General features: G+C 32.8%; 1 protein-coding gene across 1 annotated transcript in view; it reads left to right on the top strand.

Annotated features, from left to right (window-relative positions):
- CNBD1 (cyclic nucleotide binding domain containing 1) overlaps positions 1 to 17,640 on the top strand; it is a 307,427-nt gene that overhangs the window by 184,027 nt on the left and 105,760 nt on the right. The window contains exons 5-6 of the mRNA XM_069465605.1: positions 789 to 934; positions 10,787 to 10,980. Coding sequence (XP_069321706.1) covers positions 789 to 934; positions 10,787 to 10,980 — 340 coding nt within the window. The remainder of the gene's footprint in view (positions 1 to 788; positions 935 to 10,786; positions 10,981 to 17,640) is intronic.

The following is a 17,640-nucleotide window of genomic DNA, read 5'->3' as shown; positions in this document are numbered from 1 at the left end:
ACAAATAATATAGGTTTAAAATATGTAACACAGCAATTGACTAAATTCTGGAGAGTAATACAATTATGTCTAAATTGAGACTGTTACTAGCAAACCCACATGTGTGCTATGGGCATCCTAAATTCACTTTCTGCTGCTAAGCTGATTTTCAGACCAGATTTTAAAAAAATGCTTGAAAAATGCTGAGTACGTAGCAATGGTATCTTTGATAGCTAGGCTAGTCCCTTGAGAATTTAGATTAACATGAATTTTACATACTGATTACAGTGTTACATTTATTAAAGAGTGAATCTAATGATTAAAAACAAATGATAAATATCCATTCTATTGTAACATATGCATCTTTTCACTTAAAATTTATATTCTTAAGTGTTAAATTACAGCCTCATTTGATCTAATTTCAGTAGTACTTAAAAGCATCAATAATAAACAGTGGGAACTTCCATCTTTTCTATTTACTACCTGAAAGAGGTCTTTGTTATTATAATTACTACTAATAAAAGATGCAATCTTAAAATTAACTACACAGTTTTCTAATTTTTTTAAAAAAGATAAAGGCACTATGTAATTTCCTAAAGGTTAAAGTATCATGATAGTACATCTGCATGTCAGAAGAGGAACATATTCTAAAATTGATGAGTAAGACAAAATAGAATATCATCACAGTTCTTCTTAACCTTTAAAAAGAAAATATAAATTCGGAAACTCAAAAATCAAGGAGATTTTTGTTTTTGTCTTTGAATTTCTGCCATGGTCTCTGAATTTGTATTCTTTTTATTTTTTTAAAGGCCTGTTCACAGGACAGCGTATGAACACAAAACTGTGTTGAAGATGCTGAAAACAATTCCAGATTTAACCTCGCAGCTAAGCGATGAGCATCTGAAAAAACTTAGTAAGAATGTCGTTTCTGAAACCTGGGTGAAAGGCAGCACAGGTAATAGATTAATGTGGAGAGAAATTTGACAAGATAAAATGCAGGCCACTATTTTGAGTTCTCTATCATTATAATTGCTCATAATTTCACTTGACAATTTCATTTTACTTGCTAAAAAGGTTTTATACTATTTAAATGTCTTTCATTTTTAAAGTTGTAGGTAGTGAAATGAATAACATCTCACATTTTAGTACTTATGGTTTAAGATATTACACTAGTATTTCTCCACCTTCAGCACATGTCAGAATCACCCAGAGGACTCATCGAGAGCGTATTGTTAGGCTCAAACTCCAGAATTTCTGGTTCAGTAGGTATGGATGGAGCCTAAATTGCATTTACAATAATACATCATGTGATGCTACTAGTCTGGGAACCACACTTGGGGAACCACTATCTGATATGCACATTTAGTACAACATAGCACTGATTTTCATAGTTAAGACAGGAAGTGGTCAAAGTAATTATTTGACTGAGCCAGGTACTGATCCGAATATTTGAAAAAAACTCTCCAGATAGATTTTAGTTTCCCAATTTTAGACTTTAGTCCCTTTACCAAACATACAGTGGATACATTAATAGAACTTTTTATACTTTAATTTTTTGGTAGGAGGCATACAATTTAACACATTATTTGTGTCAGGGGCATGCTTTTTTTAATTCCTCATAGAAACAAATAAAGATAGTATTTTTCTCCACAGATGAGGGCACCAAGGCACAAAAATATCATACAGGGTATTCTTGGTGGGAGTCAAGTTTCAAACACACTTCAGCCCAATGCTAAACTCATTCTCTGCACATTATGTCACAGTTTGTGCAAAGCGGTTTATCGGGATCATGACATTCAAAGCCTAACCGGAATTTTGGTGAACACATGTGTGTGTTGAAAAGATTTACATATTTTGAGAGTTTTCCCCCAGTGATTTTCTCTTTTAATTGATCCCATTTAATCAGCAATGAAGCAGTGAAAAATAAATCAAAGGAGTTTTATAGAGGATAAAATAATTTTGAAAGGGAAAATGTATAACCATTCACATTGCTTTGCCATTAAGATGAGGATAGTAATTAAAAATTAATTTATTTCATAAATCACTGAAATTATAATGGTAAAAAATATGGGAACAATCTAAATGTCCTGCAATAGAAGATTGGCTACACATATCATGATATATCTCCTCTATGGAATTCTAGGCAGTGGTTAAAAAGAATGAGGTAGATTTGTATATATTGAGAAAGGAAAATTAAAAACAGTAAATATAGAACAATTACAGAATTATGCAAATGACATGTTTATGAAAAGTGTAAATTTATATTTACATATGTATCTTTTTTAAACATAGGAGTGGGTCCAGAAGGACACTCCAAAAATGCATATTTTTAAAATTGTTGCCTCAGTGGAGGGAAATGGAATTTGAGGGCAATGAAGGGATATAATTAATTCTTTCTTCTACATATATTTGTGTTGGTTGAATTTTTCCACAATGAATGTATATTCATGTGTTAGTATTTATAATTACACATTTTTTTCAAAAAGTTTCCAAAATTAAAATTAGAAGCCAACATTTTTTTTTCTGATGGCACCTTAATAACCCAAGTGATTGTTCAAATACAAATTTTCACTATTTGACAAATACCAATTTTAATTTGATTATTTATATTAAATAAGGCATTCCAACTTGCATTTCAATAGGGCATACTTTAAATACTTTTAAAAAAAATTTAGAAGTCCCTGTGTTTATACCTGTGTCAAACTCTTTTTTCGAATTTTTAAGATATCCAATTCCAACAGCTCAGATCCGTTTTATTATCAAAGCAGTCAACTCATTAACTATCTGACCTTTGTAGATCTCTTTGTTCATTCAACTTAATAAACAAGCCCCACTAGGTGTCTGTCTCTCTCCCTTTTCTTTATTCATGTATGCGTTTCCCTCTCTCTGTGTTATTTAAAGTATTCCCTCTAGTAGCCCCTTGTCACCAGCCTGCTGAATTTCAATCTGCTACTGAGGCTTTCATTTCTCTGGTGCAATTCCACACAGCTGTTTGCACCTTCTGGTCTCTTTTCTGGCCACTAGTTCTTTAGAGCTTCATTATTTAAGGAAGCTTCCTGAACTTACCATTATTCATTCAGCCTGTTATTCAGTTCTTGTAAGCAATAAAATATTAACAGGGAAACAATATTATGATTTTAAGTAGTGAATAAAACATATTCAATCTCTAGTTTAAGTGACAATGCTACTAAAACATGATTATTATATTATTACTTACTATACTAAGAATAGTATAATATTTATAATGAGTACTTATTAAAATTATAACATTTATGTTACATGTAGTCATCTATATATGTATATGTGGATATATAGATATAGTTTGCTGAAGTAAAATGATCTTAAGAATTTTTCATTGGATCTCTGTGCAAGGGACATTTTTAAGATTGCTAACCTAAAAGAAGCTCATGAAAACTAAAAGAATTAACTTTCTTGAGATCCCAATTTAGTGGCTAACCTGAAAAACTATAATAGATTCCAGATCAAAATTTCATTATCACCTACCTTTAGTCTAGGTAAAATTTATGTTAATATTGAAATACATTCCTATAAAATGATTGATGGTATAAGTGTTTTTCTCTTTTCTATCTATATCATCTTTACTCTATTTTCTTTACTTGTGGTCCATTAAGTATTATAGTATTATTTCTCTTCTGTTTCTTTCATTTTATTTCATTCTTTTCTCAACTTTTGTGAGGTTATATCTCAAAAACTCCATAGCTCCTTATTTTGATAAAATTTTATATTTATTTTTAATGCTTAAATATTTTATATTAGTAAATTTTTAACATTTCACTAACTGGCATAGATTTTATTTTTTGTTTTGGTTTAAATTTCATTGAGCATATAAAAACACAGTAGTTAAATCTCATGAAAAATATGGTAGGGATCTTTTCCATATATGAATTAACCATAATTCAGATAATACACTCTTATAATAGAAGTGATAGGTCTTTAGTCCTACCATAGACTATGGCTTCCTTAAAGGCAAACACAGTCTTGAAAAACAGGCATTTATCTTAAAGTAGAGATATGCTCTAATTGAAACTGAGGTCCTTATGGTTTGAATGTTTAATGTGTATGTCCCCCCTAAAATTCATCTGTTGCATTTCTCCCCCTTGAGGTGATAGTATTAAGAGGTCAGGCCTTTGGGAGGTTATTAAATCATACTGGGGGAGCCCTCATGAATTAGTGCTCTTATAAAAGAGGCTCAAGGGAGTCTCCTCATTCCTTCCACCATGTGAGGTTAGACTCTGAAGATGATTGTGAGGAAACGAGCCCTCACCAGACACCAAATCTGCTGGTACCTAGATCTTGAACTTCCTGGCTTTCATAACTGTGAGAAATAAATTTTCATTGTTAATAAGCTACCCAGTCTGTGTTATTCAACCTGAATGGACTAACACATGAGGTGTTCTCTATGGTTCATGAAGATGTGTCCTTGGAACATGGTCAGAAATCATTTCCGATGTCTATCTCCATTGTGAGGACCCATTCCATACCTGCCTTAACCTGTCCGAAATATAATTGCGAGGTTTTAAAAAATCAGACAACAAAACCAACTTTTCAATCTCAGGAGGATACAAGAGACCATTGCCATTGTGATTTTTTTGTGTAAGAAGGGCTCAATAAAAATATTAAGAATTAATTGCTTTTACAATTATTAAAAGCAATCACTAATAATTTATAAAATTATAAATTTTCTCTTTATGTAATCTCTACAAATATTTAACTATTTTTAGAGTAACAATGCTATGAGTACGATGGATTCTCAATTTTTAATTTGTTCATTTATTCCCTCTGTAACTGGCTTCAGTGAGGATATCAGTTTTAAAACATTGCAGTGTTTGCAGTTTGCCTTTATAATAGCCCTCTGACCAGATACCACAAGCCAGGATGATTTAATTAGCAACATCCCTTTAGGAAGATCTATCCCCAGAAGAAGCTTAGCATTTGGCAAAGGTCATTTGTGAACAAGTTGATTCATTCTTGTCTTTTACAAGAGTGGTCCTTGTACCTTTCCTAACTTTCCAATTTTTTTTCATTTTCTTTATGAAAGCTTTTATTCATTCCTGTGATTCAATTTTGACCTGTATGTTTCTAATTCTCAAACTCACAGGTTTTTAGCCCTTACTTCAGGTCACATCCACATAATTGAACTCCTGCTTGATATCTCCTCTTGGAAGTGCTGCTGGCATGTTGGGAAAAAACCATGAAAAAGCAAACCTCTCATCTTGCTTTCAATGTAGGTCTTTTACTGACGGATATCTCAATGGTACCACTATATTCCTTGTGAAAATGTTGAAACTATGTAATTTTCTTTACTGCGTCTCTTTATCTGTCTAAATTAATTGAGTTGTATCACATGAGTTGAACTTTTACTTTTCAAATTCATTTTCTCCTTTTTCTTCTCCAGGTCAATGCCTGGTTCAGGGCTCCATTCATTATTTCTTACATAAAGTATTTTAATAGACTCATAACTGGTCTCTCATTTTCCTAATTCTACAAAAATTGTCCAATGTATCATTGCATTATTTATTCTTCTTCTAACTCTAAATGAGATATTATTGTTATAGGAATATATTAGGAAATATAGGGAATATATTGGAAAATTTAAAAAAAAAATAAATAAGGAAAACTAAATATCCCTTAATCTCATTAACTTCAAATAGCCATAATTATCAGTTTGAAATATTCTCCAGTTTTAATTGTGTGCATTTTTTCTAAGAAATCATTTGTAATTTTTGTTCGTACCTCAAATTTAACATATCATAAGATTTTCTTGGGTCACAAATATTTCTGTAAACACTACTTTTTAATAACTGCATATTTTTGGAACAGATATGTTATAATTTACTTGATCAATCTTTTAAAAAGGATTTTAGATATTTCCCTATCGTGAATAATGTGGTCTTGAATATATTTTTGCCCTAACTTTTACCTGTACTTTGGATTATTTATTTATGACAGATTTCTAAAGTTAAAATAATGAATCAAAAGGTGGAGATATTTTTATAAATCTTGATACATGTCTACAAATTATCAGAATTGTATTACTCCAGTGTTACATAAAAATTCCCATATTGCTTCATTCTAAATTTTAAGTCTTTAATAATTTAAGTATTGAAAATCATACCTCACTTTAAAAATAGCATTTCTTTTATCCAGATTGAACATTTGGCAATTATGTGATGAATATTTCCAATTTTCAGTGGCTCTCCTAAGTATGTCCTCTCTTTTAATTGGATCCCTTAAAATAATTTTTCCTATACTGTTCTTCTAACAAACTGAGTTAGTTGTTCACTGTTCCTCATCAAACTCCCTTGTTTGATTGAAGACCATTAGGTAACTCCATTTACCTGCTTCTGTGCCTTGTTCATGCTATTTCAGGTGTTTTTCTCCCCATATCTGTCAATCAAAATTTTATCTACATTTCAAGATACATCATATATATACCATCTTTTTCATAAGTCATTCCGGGAACTCCTCATCAGACCTAATTTATTTCTTCTTTGGACATTCATATCATTTTATGATATGAATTTATTTACTTATTTAAGGATGTTTGTCTTGTGATGCCTTTTATCATAATTATATACTTTGCGAATTCTATACTAGAAGTATCAATATTGAAAGGCTGTTCTAATAGAAGGTTTGTGCTCAAAATAAAATGAAATAAAATTCTTTACATCCCTTTCAGTTAACTTTATGACAGTATTTACATATTTGGAGTTTCTTTTAATCTCAAAATAAATAACCAGTTTTATTTGTAGATTGTCTTCCACAAGTTTTAGCGATAATCTAAGAAAGGTTATTATATTTGTGCCTTAAAATAACTACTCTGGACAACTTTAGGGTGGCAATATTAGAACTAAAAACAGTAATCCCATCCCCAAAGATTTTTTAATATCACGAAAGCTATGAAAAGGACATTCATTGTTTTTGTTATCTCTGGAATCATTCAGACCTTATAAAAGAGATTCCATGAATTAAACTATCTGGCTTAAAATTTATGTAGTTTTCTGATATTTTCATAGGATCCCAGCTAATGAACTGAGAAGAAAGTAGGTCATGAGTTTTATCTTATTCCTCAATAGATAGAATTCTAAGAAAAAAAGAAGAGTTGGTCTCCAAATATTTAATAAAATTCTTTAGAAAGAAATACAATAGGGGATCATTAATTTAACTTTCATTCATTCAAATATTTTTGCTAAATGCCTAAAATAATCCAGGCAATGTGCTACGGGCTGGAGATACTGAGAGCAGTCAGGGTTTCTTCTCTCGAGAGGTTGCAATCTTTTGGCAGAGACTGGAAACAGTGCTATGACAGAAATTCTGTGAAGAAAGGTCCCAGAGGAGGGGTGTTAATTAGTCTGGATGGGAGCAGGGCAGAGATCAGGAAAGGCTTCCCTGGTAGAAAGATAACACTTAAACTAAATTTTATAGGCCAAGAAGGGATTAGCCAGCTGACAGTATGACCTTATTCATCCAATTATAGCTCTTTGAAACATTTAAGTCCTTCTAGATGGTTGATTTTAGCTGAAGGTCTGTGCACTACAGAGTGGAAAATCCTCAGCCAGGAATTCACAAACACGTTTGCTTTAATCAAACTTTGGGTTTGGCCTTTAACCTTTTGAAAAGTCATTGCCAAAAGGATTAATTAAAGTTTCCCTTACTAGTATTTTTAATTCCTTTTGAATGCCTTTTGTTCACTAATACGAATATGGTTAAGAGCTATTTTAAAATATGAGGTTCTACACTAGGAGATTTCTTCAAGACCTTATGAAGGCCGGGCGCGGTGGCTCACGCCTGTAATCCTAGCACTCTGGGAGGCCGAGGCGGGTGGATTGCTCAAGGTCAGGAGTTCGAGACCAGCCTGAGCGAGACCCCGTCTCTACTAAAAAAAAATAGAAAGACATTATATGGACACCTAAAAATCTATATAGAAAAAATTAGCCGGGCATAGTGGCGTATGCCTGTAGTCCCAGCTACTCGGGAGGCTGAGGCAGTAGGATCGCTTAAGCCCAGGAGTTTGAGGTTGCTGTGAGCTAAGCTGACGCCACGGCACTCACTCTAGCCTGGGCAACAAAGTGAGACTCTGTCTCAACAACAAAAAAAAAAAGACCTTATGAAAATATTTCTTTTGACTTTTCATGTAATGGAGGTTAGCTATTCCAAACTCCTGTTAATGTGTATATTTAGATCTCCTCCCATGAATGACAAATGTTCTTACACGCATCGAGAATCCTTTCCAGAAGGTTTTCACTTTATTTTGCCCAGGTCCGTTAGAGGAATCATATCTATGGCAGCTAGAGCCTTATGAAATGTATTTCTTAAATAATAAGACTTGAAAGTCAAAATTACTGCTTGCTCCATGGGCTGCAGAATAGATGTTGTGTTAGCAGGCATGAAGACAACATTTATCTCTTTGTACATTTCCATCAGAGTTCTTAGGTGACCAGTGCATTGTCAATGAGCAGTAATATTTTGAAAAGAATCTTTCCTTTTATTTATTTATTTATTTGAGCACTAGTTCTCAACATTGAGCTTAAAATCGTCAGTAAATCATGCTATTAATATAAACAGATGTGCTGTCATCCAGCCTTTGCTGTTCCATTGATAAAGCACAGGTACAGTAGATTTAGCATAGTTCTTAAGGCCCCTAGGATTTTTGTAATGGTAAATGAGCATTCATTCACTGCAACTTAATGTTACCAGCTGCATTAGCCCCTAACAAGATAATCAGCCTGTTCTTTGAAGCTTTGAAGCCAGGCATTGACTTTTCCTCTCTAGCTCTGAAAGTCCTCGATGGCAACTTCTTCCAATATAAGGCTGTTTTGTCTACATTAAAAATCTGTTGTTTGTGTAGCTAATTCATCAATTATCTTAACTAGATCTGCGGGATCACTTGCACTTTTATGTCATGGAAACGGCATCTTTCCTTAAACCTCATGTACCATCCTTGGCTAGCTCCCAACTTTTCTTCTGCAGCTTCCTCCCCTTTCTCACCCTTCAGAGAATTGAAGAGAGTTAGGGCCTTGCTCTGGATTAGGCTTTTATTTGAGGGAATGTTGCAGCTGGTTTGATCTTTTATCCAGACCCCTAAAACTTTCTTCATATCAGCAATAAGGTTGTTTTGCTTTCTTATCATCTGTGTGTTCACTGGTGTAGCACTTTTAATTTTCTTCAAGGACTGTCCCTTTGCATCCACCACTCAGCTAACTATTTAGAGCAAGAGGTCTAACTTTTAGCCTATCTCACCTTTCAACATGCCTTCCTCACTAAGCTCAATCATTTCTAGCTTTTGATTTAAAGTGAGAGACATGCGACTTTTCCTTTTACTTGAACACTTAGAGGCCACGGTAGTGTTATTAACTGGCCTAATTTTAATATTATTGTGCTTCAGGAAATAGGTAGGCCTGAGGAGAGGGAGAGAGGCAAAAGAATGGCCAATCAGTGGAGCAGGCAGAACCCACACATTTATTAATGAAGTTTGTTCTCTTATAGGAGTGCAGTTCGTGGTACCCCAAAACAATTACCATAGTAATATCAAAGATCACTGGTCACAGATCACCATACAGATAAAATAATAATGAAAAGTTTAAAATATTGTGAGAATTACCAAAATGTGGCACAGAGTCACTAAGGGAACACATGCTGTTGGAAAAATGGCACCAATAGACTTGCTAAATGCAAGGTTGCCACAATCCTTGAGTTTATAAAAAAATATATGCAATATCTGTGAAGCATTGTAAAGCAAAGTGCAATAAAAAGAGGTATGCCTATATTGCGCTACCAAGAAAAGGATCTGTTTTAAGCTCAGGTATCCAAGCAAAAATAAACTGTGCTCTAAAGAAGAGTTCACTCTCCCATGGTCACTGTGTATGGGTGGCAATCAAAAAAGCCCCTAAATAAGTGCTCAGGTTAGAAAGAAGCAGAGAAGCAAAGCAGTTGGCAACATTTCTGAGTATAAAAAGAAACACTATTGTCCCTGAAAATCAATTTGTAAAGTTTGTAATTATAGCAAGTTCATAAGCAATGTGTAAGAAAAGCTCTCCTGACAGCACTTGAATAATTTGCTCCAATCTTACAAAGTAATGTAAACAATTGATACATGGAGAAAGACACCCATTCTATTCCCATACCCTCCTTCTTCTAAAGGGTAGGATTCCAAAGAGCTGGCGCTAATTTAGGTTGCATTTAAAATGTTCACTAGTGAGTACACCTCCAAGACCTACAGGTACATAATTGGAACTTTAGGAATCGGGGTTGGATGACAAATTGTGAAGACTTATACTATGGAGTAGGACAGATACTGGAAAACCTCTTCTCTCTCCTTCAAACTATCTCCTTTATTAAGTTCTTTTAGTGATCACCATCATGTCCAGAGCAAGAATAAATGATAGTTATTAATAGGTATATATCGTTACTTGTATAAAATAGGCAAAATGCCATTTTGAGGGGTAACAAATATTTTTAAAAAGTTTAAGGGATTTTATGGTCCCATTTTTCTCACAATTTCATATTTTTTTCCTAGAATCTATCAGTTCTATGAGAGGATGGGCTACTCTCTATAATAATCTAAAAAGAACTGTCCAAATATGTAGACATGCCTTTGTCATTCTTGTTATTTGATCGAATTATTTGTAAATGCCTGAATGTTACATTATAGTCATTATCATAGAATAAACTAAAAAGAGTCTATTAAAAATACAGCAAGTGAAATATATGCATTAGTCATATCTATGTCAAAGGGCCTGGGATATGAAGCATATAGTGTATCTTTTTTGGTTTGGTTTTGTTTCAGTGGCTGGATATGATGGATTTTATATAATACTGAAAGGCGTAGTTCAACCTCAAATAAAGGTGCACAAAAATAAATTTGAAGGAAATGAGTCAACAGCTTCTTTCATACCTCAGAGTTTCAGTGGCACTATTTTTAATGAAGACTTGAAAAACTCTATACTTGGTGCAATGAACCCATCTTCACATGGCTCATTGGTAAGAGATGAATATTTGCTTTTTCCCTAAATAAGGTAACATGCTTGTAAAATTATACCTCTTCCAGATATGCAGATGCAAATATTTTCAGAGTCCTGAAGTAGTCAAGATAATATATCCTTTAAAATATAAAATATACGATTCATACTGAACTTGAAATTTGATTACAAATTTTTGATGAAGGATGCCTTCAGCAACATACTGACCCCATTGGCAGGGCTTGTGCACTGCATTTGATAACTGAGACAAGGTCAGTGTGGCTGGATCCCTGAAAGAGGATGGATGGTAGTTTGAGATGAGGGAGAGGTAACAGGTAATTTGAGGAGGAGGAGACAGAAGAATGATCATGAAGGGCTTTTAAATCAAATCAAGAATGTATATTTTTCATGTTTATCTCAAGAGCAATGGTAAGGTAATCAAGGGGTTGATTTCATTACAGTCAGAAATTCTTAATCAAATAAATCTTTTGCATATATGTAATATTTTAAGACTTTAAGACTAGTAGCTGGTCAGAAATAAAAGTTCAATATCTCTTTTGATCTCTGGATATTCTACATGGGAGTCAAGACTTATTTGAACAGATTGTGGCCAAAAAACCCATTCTAGATTTAGAGTGGGCAAAATGTCCAATGCAGAAAAGGAATCAATTAAAGCCAAATTATTTAGCATTATTAGTTGTAGTCAGAAACCGCTAGGACCAATATCAAGCTCAAGAAGAATGAGTATGGATAAAACTACGGAAGGATGACAAGGATAAAAATGAGACAAGCCTATAAAAATATTTTTTATCTCACCTGAATGAATAATGTTTCTGGACCTCTTTCTTGATGGAGATGGAAAAGAATACATTTGTCATGTCAGTGGCCACATACCATGGACCTGATGCCATTTTAATATGCTCTAGCAAATACTCCATATTTGGTACAACAGTTATGTTTCTTAGTTAAATTTGTAGTAGTCAATTCCAATCTCTGAGGATCCATTTGGTTTTTTTAAAGGCCAAACTTACATATTAAGTGGGGAGATGATGGGAATCACCAGCTCCACATCCTACATTAGGTCTTTGAGAACAGCACTAATCTATGACATTCTACCTGAGATGTGATATTGTTTTTTTATTTACTATCCTGGCCAGGATGGGGAGAGAGGTAGAGAGCAATTCAGAGACTTGATCTTCTTTACTATGATAGCTCTTACCACACTGGCCAAGAAACCAATGTGGGGGTTCTACCAGCTACCAAATATCCACTTAAATTATGTATGTAGGGACCATGCAAATCACCATGGGGTGGGTCCATGGACCCCAGTGAGCCACTGTGAACCATACCTGAATCAAAACTCTGTTTTTTAGACATTTTGCATATTTTCCCACTGTAACAGGTAGCCACAATGACATTTTATGCACCAAGATTTTAACATCACTATTTCAAATTTTAAAGCTCCATTTCTTCACTTCTTCCTAATCAGGGCCGTAGCCTTAGCATAAATTACCAAAGTACTTGCTGGGTTCAAAACTGTTATAGCGAGTTCCAGAAAATATGAAAATATATAAATATATGTATGATATTTATATATATATATGTAAGTGTGAAGCAAAATCCTCAGATTTTTCTGCCTTCTGACTGTAAAAGATGAGATTTACTTTATATGCTGCCAAGGAACACTTGGATTAGATAATTCATCTTAAACTGGTGATTGATTTTCCTTACTTTTTACGGTTTTCCTCTAGTGCATTCCTACCTCCCAGCAAGTCATCCTATGCCATGATTCTTATAATCACTCATCCCACAACATCTCAGAAGTCTGAGATATTGTACCTTCCAGTGCATTCTCTACCACCAGCACCTCCTGCCTGTTCAACACCATTAAACCTTTATCTGTTGTACTGATACAACATGTCAGGGACTATCAGTGCTCCGGTGATGGATTCTTATTGCTAGCTGGCTGGCAGGCAGTTCAGCTCTAAATCTCATTTTTTTCTACTTTAATAGAATCTTTTGAAAAAATAAAAAGATAGAAATCAAGGCAGGCAATTTTAACTGTCAGCAACTGAATGGTTTTTGCAGTTGGTTAGGTTTGCAGAAAGACAAGTATTGGATTAGTGACTAAAATTTATTTTAGATTGCTTAAAAATTTAAATGATTCTTGCCAAGTCTGTCCCCTGTAGAAATTATGAGTTAGTTGTACTTATAAAACATGTTGTTACTCTTTCCCTAATTTTAGAAACTTGACTTTTTGTATATTTATTTAATGGAACTTTTTCAAATAAAAATATTACTGTTCCCAAAAATTTGTGCCTAGGAGAGTTTTGTGGTTTTGCACAAATAAATAAGGGTTATGTATTTTTTCTTTTTTTATTTGGCTTTTTTTGTTATTATTTGCTTTTTTTATTGTGTTGTAACAGAGAACCGAACTACTAAGAAGGAGAAAAAGTTAAAAACATCTTCACTGTTCAATTTAACCCTGACAGTTTTGTAAACAAATGGGCATCATCTGAATATAATGAACATAAGTTGAAAAACATATAGTCTAAGGTCAAAATTTATTTTTCATGAGATAATTTATGGTTCTGAATAAACATTGTTAGAGTTACAAACATCTGCTGTACTTACTCCCTGCTATAGATCTAAACAGGAGAAAAAAATTAGTGTAGTATAAATGTATAGCAAAATTTGTTTTGCTTTTTTTGATAATAGATTTATACATTAAAGCTAAAAGCTTTTTCATTTGAGTGCCTTAAATAAGGAAAGAAAGAAAAACTGCATATTCATTTATAAGATTACCAACTTAATACTTCTAAGTAGTTTTAAAATCTTTAACTGATTTTATTTTTTCTAATCTTACAATTTTTCAAGTTGTAATCATAAATAAATTCAAATTTCTTAGAGACATCTCATATAAGTATAGTGTTATATGGCAAAATACATATATACACACATACACAATACTCTCCTATATTTTATATTTATATACTACTGTATTTAATATATATTTCTGTGCTGCAATAAAATATATTTCATTAAAATATGTTCTTGATATATGATAAAAGTTAGCAACATTATAAGAACAAATTATTAAGTTGAAGGTCCTCAATAATTATTAAAAGAACTATCTTGTTTATTAATAGAACTGTTCTTTGAAATACAAATATTTGAAGCTATGTGGAAAATTCATTTGGTAAGAATATGTATTCAACAAGCTGGATCCAGTGGAGGCAACATTATAAAATAGCTTTATTTTGTTTTTTTTACACCAAAGTTTTCAAACAAGTAGTGCAATATTATTCTTCCATGCTCCCTAGATGAAATCATAATCAGATCCTAGGTATTAACAAATAGTCTTGTTTTTGTAGTTTTAAAAATTCCAGTCCTGTCTTTATATTAAATTTTCAATCTGTCATGCTTGACAGCTCTGTGTGTGCCTTATTGTGTCATAGAATCCTGCAGTGGAGAGAGAGGTTAAATCAGTTTATTTCCCTTTTCTTACTCTGCATACTCTTCTGCTTACTAGCTCCTTTTTCTGGCTCTTCTCAGCCAAGATCAGGAAGGGAGGGAGAGTGAGAATGGAAGCTAAAATGCTTTTTGTTTTTTAGGTCCCATATATGAGTGTAAAAATGAAATATTTGTCTTTCTGTGCCTGGTTTATTTCACTTAAAATCATGTCCTCCAGATCTATCCATGTTTCTGCAAATGACAAAATTTCCTTCTTTTTCATGGCTAAATAATATTTCTTTGTGTACATAAAAAAATTGATCTCAAGGAAGTAGTGAATAGAATGGTGGCTACTAGAGATTGGTAAGGGTGGTGGGAAGGGGTAAGGAAGAGATGTTGATGAAAGGGTAATTCTGTTTAATGGAAGAAGTTCTGATGTTCACTGGTACAATGGGGCAACTATAGTTGACAATAGTTTATTATATTTCAGAATAGCTAGAAGTTTTCAAATGCTCCCAACATAAAGAAATGATGAATGTTTTAGGTTAATCTTGTCCCAGTTACCCTTATTTGATCATTGTATGTTGTGTGCTTGTATCAAGATGTAACATGTAATCCATGAATACGTACAATTGTTATGTATCAATAAAAAAAAAGATAAAATGCTATGAGGACCCTTTATGATTGGATGTCCAAATGTAGGCTCTTTTTCTGAGTCTCCTGTTGTTCCTCCTGTAATTCTCTGATGGGGTGTTGCCTCCTGTAAGGGGCTATTTAATACCACACCCTTGGTCCATGGTTTCAGGCAGTGTTGACCACAAGGATCTTTGGGTCAACTCACATTTCCAGGAGGTTCTCTAGACTTATTCCCTTTCCAGAGAGTTTATGCTGGCTACATTTTGTGGGTGCACCTGACAAATGGGGGAGGGAGAGCCCCAAATTTACTCCAGTAAATTTCTGTCTTCTCATTTGAGGCCAGGGATCAGAGGGAGTGGAGGAGGGAGAAAACCTCAGGAGTTTGACAACTGTCAAGAAAAAGTTCTCTTTTAATCTCTGCTGTCAACTTCCTGATCTCACTTTTCAAAAGGATATTGAATTTGAGGTTTAAGAAGTTTATACTTATTTGAGACACTACTTGAAATTATGAATGGACTTCGACTGATACCCACCATAGCATTTAACACAATAATTAATATATGGAAGACTTTTGAATGGATAACAATAAAAGTATCTAGCAGTGTGTCTCTTACATGAAGAAGGAAGAATAATAATGTGGTCACTGCTGTGGTTTAGGAGTGAGATTATAAGAGCATCAAATACATAGTGGTTTGTCCATTGATAAATGGTTTCTTCCACTGGAGAAAGAATGCATCTTTTCATAGGGCAGTTGAATAGTAATTTCATCTTTAGATCCAGAATAAAACTAGACCAATAATTTCAAACAAGGACAAATTCCAGCTAATTTTAAGTTCTGGGTCAAGAATGTTGGAATATCTTGGAAGAATAAAGTCAAAGTCATGTTTAATAAGGACAAAGAATATATATTTAAGATATCTCATTCTGCTGCCTCCAGATTTCTGATAATGGGTGCTGCTGACGTTCTGTGTATGCTGTTCCCTAGGCTCAGTTCCCCTCATTCGTTTATTGCCTCTCCGTATCCAGGATTCTTCATGGATTCATTCCAAGTCTGCTCTTCCATTGATTCCCTCCATCTCTTATATCATTTATTCCTGGACTTTTAAATGATTCTCTGCTACTTTTAAATGTTAGTCTCCCCAGACTCCTATCTCAATCCCAATGTAAAAGTGACTTCCTTGAAGTCAAGGAGCTTATTTTTTTCTGAGGCCTAGTAGAGTATGCTAGGAACTTTAAAGATGTTCAATAAGAATAAATCAAATTAAATTTAGTTTAATTTAATTAGACAGAGCCTTCAAAATATCAAAGATGAACCGTAAAATGAGTTTTGATTCAACTAAATTGCAAATGATAGAGGATTGAATCCACATTGATTCAAAGCTCTGTTTTTATATATTACATTTATTTTATCCAAATTGACATGTTTAAAATCTATGCAATTTATTGTGCTTAAAATAAAATGTAAATATTAGAATATTTAAAAGCTCAAAACTAAAATGTCAGTCAGAAAACATTTTTGTTCTAACAATGAAATTGGAACATAATATCTAATTGTCTCTCTAGTCATTTAAAAATTTAATATAGATAGCTTGTGATATATTTATAATATGAAGGTATTTCTTACTATTACTACATATAGCAGCCTATTGTTTTCATAGAGTTAAAATGTGTGGTGCAATTGAAAATAAACACCAGGTCATAGCAATTTATTATTATGGGTAAGTAAATTAGAGAAAGAGTAAAAATTATACTATGTATAAGATGTTTTTACAGCTCTTCTATTATAAAAGCAATAAAGGAGAGATGTTTATTGGTATATATTAAGTCTGCTTACCTATATTTTTTTAAAAAATCATAAAATAAAAGGACTTCACATATAAACATTAACTTAGAAATATTTCATTTCAAAAACATGCACTTAAATAGAATTAAAGCTTTTAATCATTTTCTTATATCTTCCTCAATTTTTAATGTTTTTAAGACTGTTTCTCATTTGACTATTTTTGAAGACACCAAAATATATTCAAAGTTCCTGTTTATCTTACCATTCTAGGTATTGAATTTACAAACCTTAAATAATTTCAACTTTATATAAGGTTAAAAATAAGTGTTGAATTTGAAGATAGGGAAATAAATGCAGTTTCTGGTTTATATGGGAGTGCATGCCCCCTATTTCATTGTATGCTCATTTTACTCTCAAGATTTTTGTCTTTTTGCTTATTAATTTATAAGACCTTTGAGTATGATAGTGAGTTAACTTGTTTTCTATTGCATGTATTGCAAATATTTTCTTTCAGTATAATATACTGTTAATGTTTTACTTTATGGTTCTTTTATTTTTATAGATATGTCAATTTTATGTAGTCAAATATGTTTATGTCTACCTTTAAGGCATCTGAGTTTCTCTGTTACCATGATTTTATAAAAATATATTTTTTAAAAAATTTTAATCTATACTTTTATTGATTTTATCTTTACATTTAGAGCTTTTGAAAATCTGAAATATTCATGTTCTTTGCAATGTAACTGTAATTTTTCAATTGTGTGTCCTATTGATCCAACACTACCACTAAATTTCTAAATAATTTTAATT

The sequence above is a fragment of the Eulemur rufifrons genome, chromosome 3 (genome assembly GCF_041146395.1).
Source record: "Eulemur rufifrons isolate Redbay chromosome 3, OSU_ERuf_1, whole genome shotgun sequence".
Lineage (NCBI taxonomy): Eukaryota > Metazoa > Chordata > Mammalia > Primates > Lemuridae > Eulemur > Eulemur rufifrons.
This window is presented reverse-complemented; position numbering and strand designations above follow the sequence as displayed.